General features: G+C 41.3%; 1 protein-coding gene across 1 annotated transcript in view; it reads right to left on the minus strand.

Moving 5' to 3' along the window:
- Window positions 1-325: 325 nt before the first annotated feature.
- LOC121361415 (solute carrier family 22 member 5-like) overlaps window positions 326-16,678 on the minus strand; it is a 28,064-nt gene continuing 11,711 nt past the window's right edge. The window contains exons 4-10 of the mRNA XM_041482091.1: window positions 15,332-15,503; window positions 14,252-14,378; window positions 9,752-9,852; window positions 6,701-6,915; window positions 5,248-5,430; window positions 4,659-4,794; window positions 326-4,106 (exon numbers count right to left, since the gene is read on the minus strand). Coding sequence (XP_041338025.1) covers window positions 4,019-4,106; window positions 4,659-4,794; window positions 5,248-5,430; window positions 6,701-6,915; window positions 9,752-9,852; window positions 14,252-14,378; window positions 15,332-15,503 — 1,022 coding nt within the window. The 3' untranslated portion in view covers window positions 326-4,018. The remainder of the gene's footprint in view (window positions 4,107-4,658; window positions 4,795-5,247; window positions 5,431-6,700; window positions 6,916-9,751; window positions 9,853-14,251; window positions 14,379-15,331; window positions 15,504-16,678) is intronic.

The following is a 16,678-nucleotide window of genomic DNA, read 5'->3' on the forward strand; positions in this document are numbered from 1 at the left end:
TCCTGGGCAGCACATCTGCATTGCACAAGTGCTGCTGGCATCTCTTGCTGGGCTCTGGGCTGCTGGGCTCCTGGGCACTGCAGGCCTGTTGCTATTTGGATGTACACAGAGAGCTCTTATACAAGGATCCAGGGTACAGACAGTCCAAGGGATCTCAGAGTGGCCGTTAAACAATGAAACTTCATACCAAGAGCCTTTCAATAGATACTAGGATATATTTCTAAACATGAAGATGAAAAAAAAAATTTAAAGATAATTCCAGACATTTTATTCTTAATTTTACAAATAACAAGCATTTCTCTATTAAAAAAAACTAGGGTAAGAATCAATGTAGGTACAGCTAGGAATATTTACATTCTTAGAAGAAATTTATCTTTCTATGTACAAGGCTGTAGCCATTACTGGTTTAAGGTACTCCCAAAAGCACGTCTACCTAAGGCTTTATGGTCCTAAGCTGATTCTATGTTTTATGAAAATAATTTATAACTGCCAGGACTAAGGTTCTATTCTACAAATACTGAAACAGGTGTTACAGTCCAGCTCCCCGGGCAATGCACCCCCTCCCTGTGTACCCATCCACCTTCCCCTGCACCTTTGCAATGCTCACTTGCAAAGGGGGGAGGAATTCACACCTCTTCACAAAACAGTGTCAGAAGTCAGCTAAAGTTGCCCCATCGTGGAAGATGAAGTACTAAATGATGCTTATGGGAGCATTACATTCACTGTCAGGAGAGTCAGAGATTCCAACAATTATTGACTGTGGAGCACAAACATCACAAGCAGTTGTGGTACCTTTTGAGTTAATGGCATTTCCAAGCAAAGAAACAGAAGTCACAGGATTATGTGACATGGCTGAGAGGATGACAGGAGTCAGCCTGAGAGCTGGAAAGGAAGAGATCCTTGTCCCCAAGGCCATATGCTACTTCCCTTGGTGAAGATATGGCAGTGTGATTGTTCTCTGGCAACAGGGAATCCTCCCTAACCAGGTAACTAACATGCATTGCTGCTGTGATACAGGTTATAGGCACCCAAATCATGCAGGACTTCCCTGGTTAAGGTCAGTCTGAGTGTCAAAGTCTGTTCATCTTCTTCCTCTGCAGCACAAGCTCACAGGTTTATCACAATTCTTCTTCCAAAAGTCAGTTCTGTCCTTTCTCCCTATTCTGCACATACTCTGTGCTGCAAATCTTATCTGTTGCCAGCATGGACACCACTCTAAGATTTGCCCATTACTGTATCAGGTCCTTTTATCTGTATCTTGTTTATTAAAATATTTCCTCAGTTCCTTTTGGAGATGCCTGTTACCTACTAGAACAAAGTCCTTGGCTTAGAACTGAACTTGAAAAGAGTAGGATAAAACAGTAAGTACAAAATAACCCAGTCTGCTATATCAATTATGTTCCACATTTCTGACTCAAACTTTGTTTTTAAAAACATAAGCAAGAGAAAAAACCTTTTTTTGACGTGAAGTGGTTGCCATTGATTTTTGTAGTATTAGTCACAATCAGGAAATTCCCCAATCTGGATTAAAAAAAAAAAAATCCCAAACCAACCATAACAACAGAAAACCTCACAAAGAACTTCAGTAAACATAAAAATATTTAAATATTCAAGAAAAAATGTCTCTCTTTCAAGGCACATACTTTGATAAAAGAGTGGGTAAGAAATTACAGCTAAATCAGATGTTAAATTGACACTGCACTTTAGGACTGGAATTTCCAGACTAAATAATCTATCAAGCAAGCACGTATTTTACATTTCAGGGTATTTTCTGAAGCTGTTTACAGGAAGAGCCTTATGGGACATGGTTGTTTACATTGGCAAATTCATTACAAGGAAGCTGCAGCTAAATGTGTTTTGCCTCAGATTCCTGCAGTTACCAGATCATTCTTCAACACACACAAAAAAAGCTGCTTCGCAATGTTCCAGTTCCTAAACATAAGGTTTACAAAGAAAACTATTTGTACTATGTTTTACAACATACTCTTGCAATGGGTATTTCAAAGAGGCTGTAAACCTAACAGATCAGGTCATGTTTTCAGGAAAGGGGGACTGGCTGTTACATGCACTATCCTGACATGTATTTGTTCATGTCAAGGCTGTCCTGTGATGTGCAGTGAGGCTTGTAAAATCCAGATTCTCAGTTTTGGCAGTAGCCTCAAATCACATACTGCATTTTAAACCTGCCTGCTCAGGGCTTGTCAACCTACTAAAGAGGAGTGACACTGAATCTGCCCCAAGCTTTGAATTTTTTTCCTTGGAAAAGCTGACAACACTGTGCTTGTGTATCATTCTCTGGCCTGGGGACATTGGTCAGCTCCCTGCTGCATTCGTAAATGCAAATCCTAAATAAGGAGGTGAGAAAATGCAGGAAAAGTGAAGCAAACCCTAGAGCTCAAGACACTGTTAGGAAGAATTTAACCAAACCAAACCACTATAGTCTATACAGCATTTTCTACTTTCTTCCTGTGACAAGCAGTCCAAGGTACACATCAGTCCCATTGCTGGAGTCTGTTACCAAGGTCAGAATTTGGGATATTGATTAATGAAAGACTGGAATCAGCCAACACCACCTGTATATTTAAACACCATAGGAAAATGCAAAACTTCCCCAACCAGCTGCTGCAGTACAGTAAGGACCCTGAGAGTTTAGGCTACAAAGGTTTAGGCTGTTTATTATTATTGTCTTAATGTAACAAGACAAAACAAAACACAAGTGCCATGAGAGAGAAACCTTTCACCACGCACATTTGTCACACTGTAACCAGCATAGCACAAATGAGACTCTGTGTACATATATATCTTGTGTATTTAAAGAAACACAGGCAATGCCAAACTTCCATAACACAAGGAATGGTTTCTTGGCAGACTGACAACAAGATTTGTGGGTTTGTTGGGTTTTTTAAAAAACAATTTAAAAGCAATTCACTGATTGCATAAGTTAAGTGAAACTTAGAGTGAACAGACCTCACAGCAATCATATAGTTGACACTTGGAGAATCAGGGGTCAGTGATATATTCTGAGTTTTGTTCTCAGTACATTCCACCATGAGGTCAGTGCAGTGGCATGATTAACATGAAAATTCACAACTAAATATATTAATCGTGTGCATGTGTATATGAGTGGGAAAAACACAGGACAAAGACAGGAGAATTGTTTCCATCATCCAAGTTGCACAGAAAACATTAAAACAATTTATACATAAAACTTTCACCACATATTGAAAAGGGAGAATGCCAAACTAACACACTCCCTTTACACACAGGTGAAACCGTTTGCATTATTTAGAATAAATCCAGCCTGAAAAAAGGCCATATCCAAGGTCAGATGTAAACGACTTCACCAAGAAGGTACAGTTGAAATCCAGCATTGGAATCAAGTGAATTTTGTGAACAAAATTTCAGTGCTAAATACTTTGTGCAAGGCAATCCTTTCAGTCTATGCTGAGTTAAAACATAACACGTTATGATTAATTCTCAAAATCTTTCTTTGCATCTTTCTCAATTTGGTAACAAATTCAGCATATGCAAAGTCATTTGAGTAAGATCAAAGAGAGGCACATTGTCATAAACCTTCCCTATAATAAATAAGTTTCCTGTCCACAAACAGAAGTCAAGGAACCAAAAGCAATGAGCAACTTTTTCAGGCAATTTTTACCTCTTGATGTAAGCATTAGCTCTGGAGGAGGTTCACTGAAGAATCCAGGCCCCCTGCCAGCCCTTGAACTCATTTTCAAGTATCTTTCAGCTGAACTATACGTGGAAAGTTACAAAAGATTGATCAGATTCTGCTCCATGGTACTACTGCATGAACTCAACCATGGCTGAAAAATCTCACTGAAGGCTACAAAGTATTTATGTTCATATAAAAAGAGAATGTAGGGAACACAGTGTTTAAATTAATAAATAAGGTTCAAATTACAGAAAACAAAGTGTTGTCACTAGCCCTTTCTAGGATAAATTTTAGAAGAAAAGTCCATTTAACTTTCAGTCCACCAGGAAATACACAGGAGTTCCATCAAAAAGCTGTGCTTTTAAAAATCTCTGGATTTTCTTCTTCCTCCTTGGAATCCCTTGTGCTACTAGATGGAGGCCTGTATTCTAACCTGGGGATTGAAGAAAGAAAAAATAAAATAACTTTAAAAACAGATGAAAGAAATTAGGAAAAAAAAAATCTGAGTCCTGTCTGACATTACAGCCTCCTAATTTTAATATCCTGTTGACTTCATTTGAAAAGGTCCCTTTCTTACACCACATCTGTGCTTATGTGTCATCTTCAGTCAGAGCCATGGCAAAGGGCCAAATGCTCTGTGCCTTTTGGATCAGCTGAACTAAACTGGAAGAGTTCAGCTCTTCCCCAGCACTTAGGAGACTTTCAGGATCTACAACATGTTCCTATACCTTGATAAAGCAACACACTTTTAGAATGCATTCCTCAGATGTACTTTTATTAAGTCATCAGAGTCAAATAATAAATTTGGAGCTGAGAGATGTACTCATGAACATTTACACTTGGGAAGAGGGACTAAGACTTCAGCTAAGCTTTTGTATTTTCAACAGAGTACTACCTTTGCTGCCAAAACCAGCCTCTCCCTCTGACCACACCTAGGCAAGTCCATTCCCCAGAGCAGAGGAGTGTTGAATCAGGTGGCACTTACCCTTTCACCCGCAGCATTTGATCAATGGTGTCAGGCAGAGGCATACCATAGCTTTCAGGCAGGAATAGTGTGAGAATTCCTGACAGCACAGTCAGACTCCCCATCAGGATGTAAGGCAAGAATCGATCATAGGCACCTGTGTAAAGCACAAAAAAAGAAAAAAAGAAAGAAAAAAAAATGCTGCATCTAAGTTTCTGATATTGCCCAGAGATGCTGTGGATGCCCCATCCCTGAAGTGCTCAAGACCAGGTTGGACAGGGCATGGGGCAGCCTGGTCTGGTGGAAGTGTCCCTGCCCATGGCAGGGAGGTGGAATGAGATGATATTTAAGGCTCCTTCCAACGCAGACCATTCTGTGGTTCTGTGGTAATGTTTGTACCAAGGTTCAGGGCTTTACCTGTGTAAGATCTGTGTTTTCAGTAAAAACAAAACCAACCAACCCCCATCAGCCTGACATTCAAAGTGTATGTTGTTGTAACTGTGGTTGTAGGAACTCAAGGCAGTGGGAATAAATAGCTGTAAGAAGTGTCCTGATTGAGGCAAGGGAATTGAGTCTCTGGAGCATCTCTCCAGGAGCCCAGGTGACTCACCAAGGTAAACAAAGTAAGGTGAGAGGATGCTGCCCAGTCTGGAGGCCATGGAACTTGCTCCAACTCCCATGTTTCTTACTACTGTTGGGTAGAGCTCAGCCGTGTAAACATAAACCATGGAGAAGGCAGACGTGATTCCAAACTTGCCCAACATCACCAGCAGAATAGACAGTGCACGGAGATCTGAAATCCAAACACAGTCAGGGCTCAGGCTCCTGCAGTTCATTGTATCCCTTAACTCCTCTGTGTTTGTGTAACTCTTGCCTAATTAACTCCAATATCTGGTGTCTTTTTTCCCTGTAAATATCCACAAACATAAGCAATGTTCTTTTTTAATGTTTTCTTTTTTAAATTACTAGAAGTCAACATTTCCATTTTCTCTTGAGAACAAGGCTTCCTGCCCAGTGAAAAATAAGGAGAACAGAGCCAGAACTACTGAGATCCTCTCAGGTTTCAGGGGCCAGACCTCTGCTATTGCAGAAAATGCCATATATCCCTTTTTAATAAAGTGAACAAAGTAAGACATTTGAAACAAATTATTTTATTTTAGGTTTCCTAAAACTCTGTTTTTTCGTTAACATTCTTAGCTACATTCTTCATTCCATTAACACTCTTAGCTATAATAATTTAATTCTAGGAAGGTGGGTTGACTTTAACTGGGACAGTTAAGATTTGAAAATCAAACTAGATTGTATCGGTGTCCAATTAACTCAAAGAACAGGGGAAAAAACCACCCAAACCTGACAATGCAGCACACATATTACCTGTATAATATAAGCAAGACAGTTCTTGCACATTCTCTTTTGTATATCTTTGATTTTTAAATGAGTCCTAGGCAACACCACCTCCTATTATGTTCAATATTATTATCAGTAATGACTCCATAGCCCTGTTAATCTAACTGGACTAAAGATACGTATGGTTTGAGATCCAATAGATGTTGCTTGGCCCTCCTTCCCAGCAGCTACATATTATTTTAACTATCAACACTAATTCAGTACAAACATCTCTGCTTATCAAAAATACTTCCACAATGACTCCACTGAAAGAAACTCTTTAAACAAACTCTAAAGTCAACAATAGCTGTTTGGCAAGTGAGTTCTGCAGCCCCTTGGTAACTTCCACTTACCAAACTCTGGTTGGTCTAGTTCTGGTTTTACACCTGGACCTTACCAGGACACCCTGCCAGAGATGTAGTTTAGAGGCAAAACTGGATGACAATTCTAATCCCAACCGATCCCAAAGCCAATGACCCACCTTTCAAACTGAATCTGAATGTCCTGTTGTGGCAGTTACTTGTGCAGCAGCACTGAGAACCAAGGAAGAGGGGCAAAGACAGGACACGAGTGTCTGTATTTAGTCCCCGTAAGACACTTTTCCTCCACATCTGCCCCGTGCAAGGTACTGCACGTCACCTATCATAGATATGTGAGATCAACTAATGATTCCATACGTGAAGGCACCAGCTGAATGAAGAGAAGAACACAGCCTCCCAAGAATAACGCAGCAGCCATTGAGTACCGTCGGGGGAGATTGCGGAGCAGCAGCCAGGAGATGATGTAGGCTGGGACCTCAATCACTGCTGACAGGAAGCAGTTCACATACACGTCTCCGTGCAAGTTAGGTGTGTCAAGAGAAAGTCCAAAATAGCCAACTGAGATTATCATCCTGAAAGAAACAATAGCAGGATCAAATAAATCTCTCTTCTTCCTCAGGTTGCCGTGAACCTATTTCACATTTCCATCAAGCACAGAAATGGCTGTGTAAGGTAAATTCAGCATCTGGCAGACTTGTTCACTCCTGAAGCAGCTGAAGTGCTGACTTCAGAAACAGCAAGTCAACAATTAATCCATGCAGATGCTTTTGATCTTTCAGACTGCTCTTAAATTCAAAGAAAAATATCTATTACCCTGGGAAGAAAGCGATGATCATTCACACTGCAGTAATGCAGTAGTTCCCATTGCTATCATTTATAGCCTTAACCTGAAAGTCTGAGCTACTGAATTTTACTGCTGCTGAGGCCTACAGCAGCTTTCCATTATGTTTACCAGGAAGCTCTGGGTGGAGAGCATTGTTTCTGGGTCATTACGCTCCATGCTTTCTGTATAAAGTCAGAGAGGAAGAGGATGGCACCTTGGCAGGCCCAAACAGCCTGTGATTTTCTCTGCCATGCTCCAAACTGGCTGGACAGCATCCAAATCACATTGGCATGGCTGGCTGCCTAGGTCAGTGCATCAGGACAGAGCTTGGTGGCTGGATCACTGCCATGTTAATTTTGTGCCAGCTGACAGCTGGCTTCCATGTAATGCACAACTGGCCTTGGAGACAAACTCTGTCCTGTCTTGGGAGATGCTGGGTAGAGAAGGTTAAGCTTTACCAACAAGTATAATGCGGTAAATAAGGAAATAATGGGCAGTGGATCAGGACATGTCCAGGTGCAAACATGAGGCACAGAACACTTGGCACTTCATCTCCACCAGCATCTACCTTATGACAGAACCTGGAGCAAAACCTCTGCACAGCACCAAGTACACCACTGACAAAAGATTTGCTCTTCCTCCTCCTCACCGAATATTGGAAGAGCCTTCATGGTCCAGTTGCTTAAAATAAAGGTGCTTAGTGCACCTGGGAAGCCATGAAGTGACACAGCTGACAGTGACCCCCTACTGCTGTGGTGCCCTGCCCTAAGCCATTCTTCTCAGAAGTAGTTCTGCAGTGTTTTTCACACCCTGTGCTCCTTGGAGTTATTTTTATATACAAACTCTAATGGTGGAACTCCCTTTTAGTAGCAGATTGCCTTAGCTTAAGGTTGCATTGGCAAACCTTAGTATAGTTATATATTTTGTAGAAAAACTTCAGTGGTATTTACACATCCTAGGGTGCCAAGAAACCAAACTTCTTCATCCCTGGTGCAAACCCTGCAAAGGGAATAGTTTAATGGCCTGTTACTTAGTCAAAATTAACAAAACACTCAGCACTATGTAAAGCTGATATATTACTGTCTGCAGCTATCCTCTTTTATAGCCCTTTTTTGTGAGAACTTTTAATTCATGACACAGAATATACTATCAGTGTACCATGGGCTGAAAAACTATGTGCTGTGAGAAAGCACAAGATATTATATTTTTATATATTGGGAAATTAATTTAAAGGAGATTAGGTCACTGACATACACATTAGAATAGTGAAAAAATTGCCCAACTTAACCAAATACTTTTCTGCAAGAGGAGGTAAGGGTGTGCAAATCAACTGTACCTCTTTGACTCTTCCCGCCTATCATAAAACTTGATTTTTGATGTGGTAAAAAGCCCTTCAGTATGGGTTACTGAATCCATTAGAATGGATTACATACTGTCATGTCAGTGCTTCTCTCAGTTGCTTCATCCTACCAGAGATACTGTTCAAACAGGTTTTGCCATTGATTTCTACAACCACACACCCAAAACTGGCTGTGCCCAGGAGCTACTGCCCCACGTCAAGCAGATGAGGAGTAGGGCAGTCTCACCTCCAATCAAACATGAGAGTCAGTGACTGGACTTGAGCAGTAAGACATATAGGCACCTTACTGACATTTCTGCAAGGAACCAACATTACTCTTTTTTTTGAGCTGTTTTTTTTTGCACAAGTTCTAAGTGTGTTTGTGGCCTGGCCTTATGCTTGGTGACGGGCCAGAGAATCTGGCTTAAATATAAGCCAAATCATCCTTTGACCTAAGATGCCACATCATCTTGTATGTGCTGGCAGGTCAGTGGACTGAACTCTGAGGCTCTGCCTCACTAAGGAACAGAAACATTGTTCAAAAAGACAGCATATAAAGTTAGTTGGCTCCCAAGCACTTGAGGGACCTTCTTGGTTTGGTCATTAGGTACATGCACTAATTAAACCTCACTTGTATAGCCTCTGGCAGGTTTTCAGTTACCCTCTCTGTTTACAGCTTTACTGAGATTTCTGGTAAGGAAAATAACCACCATTTAATCAAACGGAGCATAAAGCATGGCTTCAGCTAGTGAAAACCAAGCTGAAGATGACAAGTAGACAAAGCAGATATCAGGAAAATATAGGGACTCAGATGAGAACTTAAAAGGCAGCATTATCCCTTTAAGAGCCAATACAAAAGAAATGGAAAGATTCTTCCCTAAGTCATGCATCACGTTCGGATCCCTGGGCAGAAGTTCTCTGACTGGGGGTAGGGTATGACTCATTCCTCTAAAATGACTTCGTTGCAGTCAGAAGAGCATTCCCCAAGGCCCAGGATCAAGCAGCATTCCCACACATCCACTGCCAGCTGTTTGGATTCTTGCTCAGTTCAGGATAAGCCTGACTCTTTCAGAAAGGAACACCAACCCACACGTGTTTCTACACTGTCACCAAAATCAAGAACCTATGTAACCAGAATTTTGTTCTTTCAGCCAGCTAGTCATTGTTTTTTGAGCTGGTTTTGTCTGGATCTCTTCAGAATACCTTAGTATTTAAAGTTACATACTCCTGAATCACACTTGCTTACCAAAGAAGCACTGACATAATTGTGATAGTTAGGATATTTCGAGTTCTCATTAGATCCAAAATGGTGTACGTCTGTTGCTTCTGGGAATTCACATCTTGTAGCTGTAAAAGAGCAAACAACAAAACATGGGAACTTCAACTTCCTGCAAAAATAATGATTATGAAACTAAGTCCTACCACTAACTTATACCTCAGTATTTTTATCTACTGAAAGAGATTTAACAAAAGAGGTCTAACAAAATACATGTAAGAGCCAACTACTTGTGAAAGTAGAAGCTTCTCTCTAATTGAAAGTCACTTAAAATTTAGACTGAAACTCTTAACTCTCGTGACCGTGGCAGGACTCAAGGAAACTGCATGAAGCTGAGTCAGGGAATGTTTATGTTGGGTAAACAATCAGAAAGAGGGTGGCTGGGCACTGAACAGGCTCCCCAGGGAATGATCACAGCCCCAAGTCTGACAGAGCCCAGGAAGCACTTGGACAATGCTCTAAGGCACTTGGTGTGACTCTTGGGGTGTCTTGTGCAGGGCCAGGAGTTGGACTTGATGATTTGTGTGGGTTCCTTCCAGCTCAGCACATTCTATGATTCTAAAGTAATTTTCTTTGTCTGAGGCTTCACAAAACAACTGCTTTTTGTTACTTGAATTATAAAGCAACAGCATTAATTCACGATTTATATGTCACTGCTGGAAGGGTTCTTACATCCAGTTTTGAGCACTGCACTCAGACTAGAAGAGAGTAACAAGGACGGTGAGACATTTGAAAAAAAGTAGAAGGTTTCTTTAGCCTAAAAGCAGAAGACCAAGGACATCTTGAAAGACACAGAGTAGTGTTCAAATATCAGGAAAACAAAGTGATAAACTGTCCAGTGCAGACACAGCAACAATTAACAAGAATTGCTGCAATAAACTGCAGCAGAGTTAGACAATGACTACTCAAGCTGGACCTCCGAGTAATAAACTGAGACAAACTGGCTAATGAGCTGAAGAGTGCCCATCATTATCTAGGCTGTTTTTGAGATTATTTTCTAAGAATGTAAACAAAAAGACAACAATCTTCTCCTTTCCCCATTAAACTTTCCAGCCCTTCAACATAAAATCATTCCTATGTAAACAGTGCAAGGGTATTCATCCACAAAGTATGAGAACAAGTTCTGTGCTTGGTAAGACTGTAAAAAAAGAAATAGTAATTTTTTTAAAATTAGGACTTTATTTAGACTCCTAAAGAGGGGAACTAAGGGAAAGATTTTTTAAAATATGGAAAAGGTGATTTAAGAGAACAAATTCCATTGATTGAAACTATCAGCTCAGATAAAGCAACCTGGAATTTCTCTAACCCCTGCAGTAACATGAAAATTCTTTCCAAGTGACAGTTGCTTCTGAAGATCTGGATAATGAAATAGCAGTCTGGCACACACCAAATTTCTGTGTATTTGCTTTCATCAATCCCATTTTCTACAAAAGCCAAACAGTCCTTTACCTTTGATAGCTTTCACTCTGCCTGAAGCCAAACTTACATCACACAAACTGTAGTCAATTCACAGCTCACAGCCCTTTCTCATAAATCACATGATCCTTCCACATGCCACTCTTTGTTGCCAAGAAACAAGGAAAAAAAAAAAAGAAGAAACAAGCAAACCATAAAACAAAACCAGGAAGAGAAAAATTCAGTCTGTTAGTCAGTTGATGAGAAAAAGGGTCTTTGCCTTTTAAGAGCTGGATAAGCAGACAACGTAATCTTTACCAGGACAGGCTCAAACAAGAAGCTATGAGAGAAGGGCAGGGCAACCAAAATGATGCTTTGAAATTAAACTTATCATCGAAACATTTCTATCCCTTCTTAACCAACCAGGCCCTATTTGTGCTCCACAGCTGGTTTGTGATTCATCACCTGCTGGAACTCAACTGGCTTGAAATCTCTGGAGTCACAATTCTGCAGTTGCTGCTCTCCAGCTGCACAGGCTTGAGGAACCCTCCAGCCATAAGCTCGGCTGGCTCCTCCATCCCAGACACACATTCCAAATGAGGAAGGCAAAGGGCCAGCCAGATTTCTGAGAACCTCTCTGCAGCATAAACATGCTTCCTAAACCCTCAAGAGGCTGTAAGCCTTCTGCTTTCCAGCTCTTCAGAAAGCAGACACAAGAACAGCATAAACACTGATGCAGAGGAGTTTTGCACAGATCATTTGGCCACAATATTACTTTTACCATAGAAAGCAAAGAGATGGACAGGAGTTCTGCATGTTCATCAAACTCATTTTCCTTTGATGGTCAGACAGTTAGTATGTTCTTGTAAGCTGACGTGCTAATGTCTGTAAATGCACACCACATTCTCCAGCCCACCCTGCTGCATCAGCATTTCTCCTTGTCCAGCACTTCCTGGAATAAAATCCCTATTCTTGCCCCTGCCTTCTGCTCCTTCACTATCCAACCCCATTCAGAGACAGTAAACACATCAGTGTTTCTTTCTAAGAACAAGAGAGAAGATTCCAGGAGCAGTGATCTTAGGCAGATGTTGGAGCCAGAGCTTATTTTCTATTTTCCTGCTGCAGTGCTGGCAATAGATGATTTTTCATAGTCACAGCATGAGAGAGAAGAAGAAGAAAAATATGTATTCTAACGAAGATGCAGAGGAAAAGGTATCAGAAGGAGTGTGTTTTCTTGGCATTCTTACTCTGCTCCAGTAAGACCAGGATGTTTGCCCTACTATCTCCTAATAGAGATATTGCTTTGTCTGTACCTCAGCTGACTTCAACACAAGGGAAGCTGTTTCAATCTCAGTAGCAAATACCTACAGCTTAATGGCTTCCCATTCTCCTCAGCTCAGAACAGAGGCATTGTAAAGCAAACTAATATATTATACTCATTGTATACATTATATGTATTTTCACTTAAAGGACTGTATTGGTTTGGCATGGCCTCGTTTTTCATAGCAGGGGGGTTAGATGGCTCCTGTGGGAAGCTGCTGGAAGCTTCCACCATGTCCAGCAGAACCAATCCCTGATGGCTCTGAAGATGGGCATGCTGCTGGCCAGGGCTGGGCCAACGAGAGAGGCTGGGAACACCTCTGTGATAACAGATTTGAGAAGAAAAACAAAATGAAGTGAGACACACACAATTTTTCTTCTAGCCAGAGAAGAGGAGGAGGTGAGAACATGTGAGGGAAACAACCTGGAGACACCAAGGTCAGTGGAGGCTGTGATCCAGTGGAAGACCCAGAGGAGAGAGAGGGCCCTGCTTCCAGGCTGGAGCAGCCTGTCCTTGAAGGACTGCACCCCGTGGGAAGAGAGACCCATGCCACAGCAGTTTTGGGAGGGCTGTGTGCCTGTGGGAGGAGTTCACATTCACAGCAGGTGTGGTTTGGCTGCTGCTTGTGACAGTGCAGCCACTCTGGAGAACTGTCACCCGTGGCAGGGACTCCACAGCCTCATAGGGGAAGGACGCCTCTCCCTGAGCAGCAGAAGAAAATCTCAGTGATAACCTGACCAAAACCCCTACGCCGCCTCCCTGCACTGTTAGTGGGAAAAAGTGTTTTAAGGGTTTATTTTACTTCTCATTATCCTCCTCTGACTGTTAGTAATAAATCCACTTTGCAACTTTAAGTTGAGCCTGTTTTGCCCTTGAAATATTTTTCCCAGTCCTTATCTCACTTATGAAACCTTCGGTAATTTTTTTTCCCTCTCCACTGCTCAGCTGTAGTAGGAGAGCATGAGCAGTGACTCTGACTCTCGTGGGTGCCTGGCACTGGGCCAGTGTCAAACCATGACAATCACAAGACACTGTCAACTGTCAACCAGCAACTGCCCAAACAGATTCTGGAGATCTGTCCAGGTGCCCATTCTCCTGGAATATACAAACAGTTTGTCTGTCTTGACTTTCTGAGGTCATGTTTGAATGTCTATGGAACTGCTTCTACACCTTAAGGGCACCCTTCAGCTCAGACAAAGGGAAGATTTCCAGAGAAAACAGGAGCATGTAGGAAGAAAGAGATGGGAAAGATACCTGTCACTACTTTACCTGAAAGGGGCTCAAGTTTTGCTTTCCCTAACATGAATTAGAAATTGAAGTTGAGTGTGAACTAGAATAACAATATTTCCAATGTCACTGGCTAGGATTAGCCCTGTGTTAGACTTATACAGAGTGATATTATAGACTGAATAAACACAGAATCTGTTTGGTGCAAATATTTAGATCACTAAGCAATATGCACCTCAAATTCATTATCCTCCTCTGAAAAATAGAGTTTAAAAGGAAAAAGGGCAGCTGTAAACTGTATGAAAAAGATGTTTGCGTTAGAATGCATGTTGGCATTCCCGTGGGAATGGGATCACAAAGGCTTTGCAATGAAGGGCAAGGGTATTGTGCTTTTCAGCAGAAAACAATGATCTTTCACCCACTTGAGAAGCACAGAATGCAGTGCAGGTATAACTCCATCCATCTGTATGGAATCAATTGCTTTACATTAAGTCCAGCAAACAACTAGACTGCTAAACAAGTCTTACCTCACTAGGGTCAAATATTACATCTGGGGCTGTAATGCCATTAGTTTTTGCAGCTTTTCGGACGATGTCTTCTGCCTCCTGAAACCTTCCCTGGGAGATCAGCCACCGTGGAGACTCTGGAATGACCCTGCAGAGAAGGTTCAGAATAACAAACCTGCATTTCCACAGAAAGAGCTGCTGAAGGGACCAACACATTGTTCCAGGTAGGAAGATTTCTAAACATGCCACATCTTGCAGGAATTAGTGCAGTGACAACAGAAATCAGATTTACAAGAGCGTAAATCTAGTGTAAGGAACAAGACCAGACTAATATGCCCTTATGGATTTCAGAAGTGCTGAAGGAATTAGCAGTGACTCAGAAAAAAGAGCAATCTAAACATTCCAAGGATGGGATTAATTTAAGAAATTCAGAAATGTGAACACACAAGCAGCACGCTGTAGGTTAAGAAACATATCCTCAGAGGTTAACACATGGAAAATTAGTAACTGTAAATTCTGTGACAGAAAGGCAAGTCAGAGAGCAGAATTCCCCAGTCATTCGATTGCATAAGAACCGAGATGGAAGCACAAACACAACTGCTACTGTAAGTGAAGCAACACCACCACCACGTGGACTATTTCAGCTTTACATGCCACTCAATAGTAGGATTTTAACAACTACAGAAGAAAACACGGAAGTGCCACAGCTGTGCAAGTACTGTTTTGTAGTTTGTCATATCTGTGTCACCCTACCAATGCCCAGAACAACTTTTTTCCTTCTGCCCTTAGTTCACACCTATACTTAAAAACCTGTGGATTTCAGTTGGTACACAAGTATGAGTTTTATTGACCATTTTTTGCTTTCTTTGCATGTGAAAGACTTAATTTTACAGAAGCCTATAGAAAATGAAGAGTAGGTTTTTCAGGCATCAGTCAGATCACATACAATGCCACAGACCGACAGCTAAACAACTGGGGGAGTAAAGGATACAAGATCCATTCTTCACCTACCCATTCCTGAATTTCATTAGCTTCATCATCTTAAAAATCTGCAGACAGGACCTTCTAAAGACTACAGCGCTGTAAGTCAGTCATACTCACCACCAGAGCGGGATGCAGAGCAGCCCGGGCAGGGTGAGCGCCAGCAGCAGCATCCGCCAGTCTCGGATGAAGAAAGCGAACAGAGGCAGCAACATGTAGCCAAAGGCATAAAAGATGCACACCCCCAGGGTGCAGAACAGCACTCGGACTGACTTGCCAAGGATTTCTGTGCCTGTTCAAAACAGCAAAGGGATTATTGGCATTTTCACTTAATAGCAACCAAGCAACTCAAAAATACCCCTAGCAATTGGCTGTGAAATGCACTGCACTGCAGAGTAGCAGGATGTAGCACTTTGCTGTCTAGTTGGAGAGGCACCACAGCGCTGCTTCATGCTGTGATCCTGCACCAATGGAGGTAATTATATGTGTAAAAGAATGAGAACTGGGCCACACAGCATTTCTGTAGCTCAATATGTAGTTCATATTTCTGTAATTTTATAATTTTGGAATTTCACATTTAACCTGAGGAGCTGAAATCACCTGACATTCTCAACACTTAAACGTAGCTTGATGTCCAGAATCCTCTCCAGCTTATGAAGAGTGATCAGCTTCTTTAAATAATAATTCAAAGGTGCCTCAACTAAGTTCCCAACCTGTATCACCTTCTAAAAGACTATTTAGCCAAAAAACCTCACAGTCTTTTAGGGTAGACATATGGAATTCATGTTGGTCACAAAGACCAGGCTACTGCCAGGGGAATTAAATGCATGAACAGGGGTCAGTGCTCTCCTCTGAAATGTTTTGGGACCTGCAAATCAAGAGACAGAGAAAAAAAATACAATCTTTCTTGATTCCATGGAAATCAAAGAAGATGCCAGCAGTTGCAGCAGGCTATGGGCAGTGAGGTTATCTAAGCACTGCTTTCACCCCTGAACTGGCCTTCCTTGGCTCAGAAATAATTTCTTGCCACCATTTGGTATTTTGGACAATGAAGTCACTGTAAATAATCTTAATTTTTTTAAATCTCAGATTCATGAGGTAATTCACATTCCCATTATTAAATATGGTCTTAGTTAGCTTGAAAGTATACAAAGCAAAAGTCATGACAACAGTTAAATTTTTACTATAGGCTGTTTAAAGAAGACTATAAAAATTACTCTACCTATCTTGGTTCTTTTGAACTTTTAAATTAAACAGGTATTTAGGCCCCAAAATGGACATCAGAAATCCCAGAAAAATCATAGAATCGTGGAATGGTTTGGATTAGAAGAGACTTTAAAGACCATCTAGTTCCAATCTCCAAAAAATCATGTCTCACTTGTATAATCTCTCCAACTAGAAGATGGATTTTATTTCAAATAGTCAGTTTCTGGGGTTTTACTGGTTTTAGGACAGTAAACCATAGAA

The sequence above is a fragment of the Pyrgilauda ruficollis genome, unplaced genomic scaffold, assembly GCF_017590135.1.
Source record: "Pyrgilauda ruficollis isolate IOZ18807 unplaced genomic scaffold, ASM1759013v1 scaffold57, whole genome shotgun sequence".
NCBI classification, from domain to species: domain Eukaryota; kingdom Metazoa; phylum Chordata; class Aves; order Passeriformes; family Passeridae; genus Pyrgilauda; species Pyrgilauda ruficollis.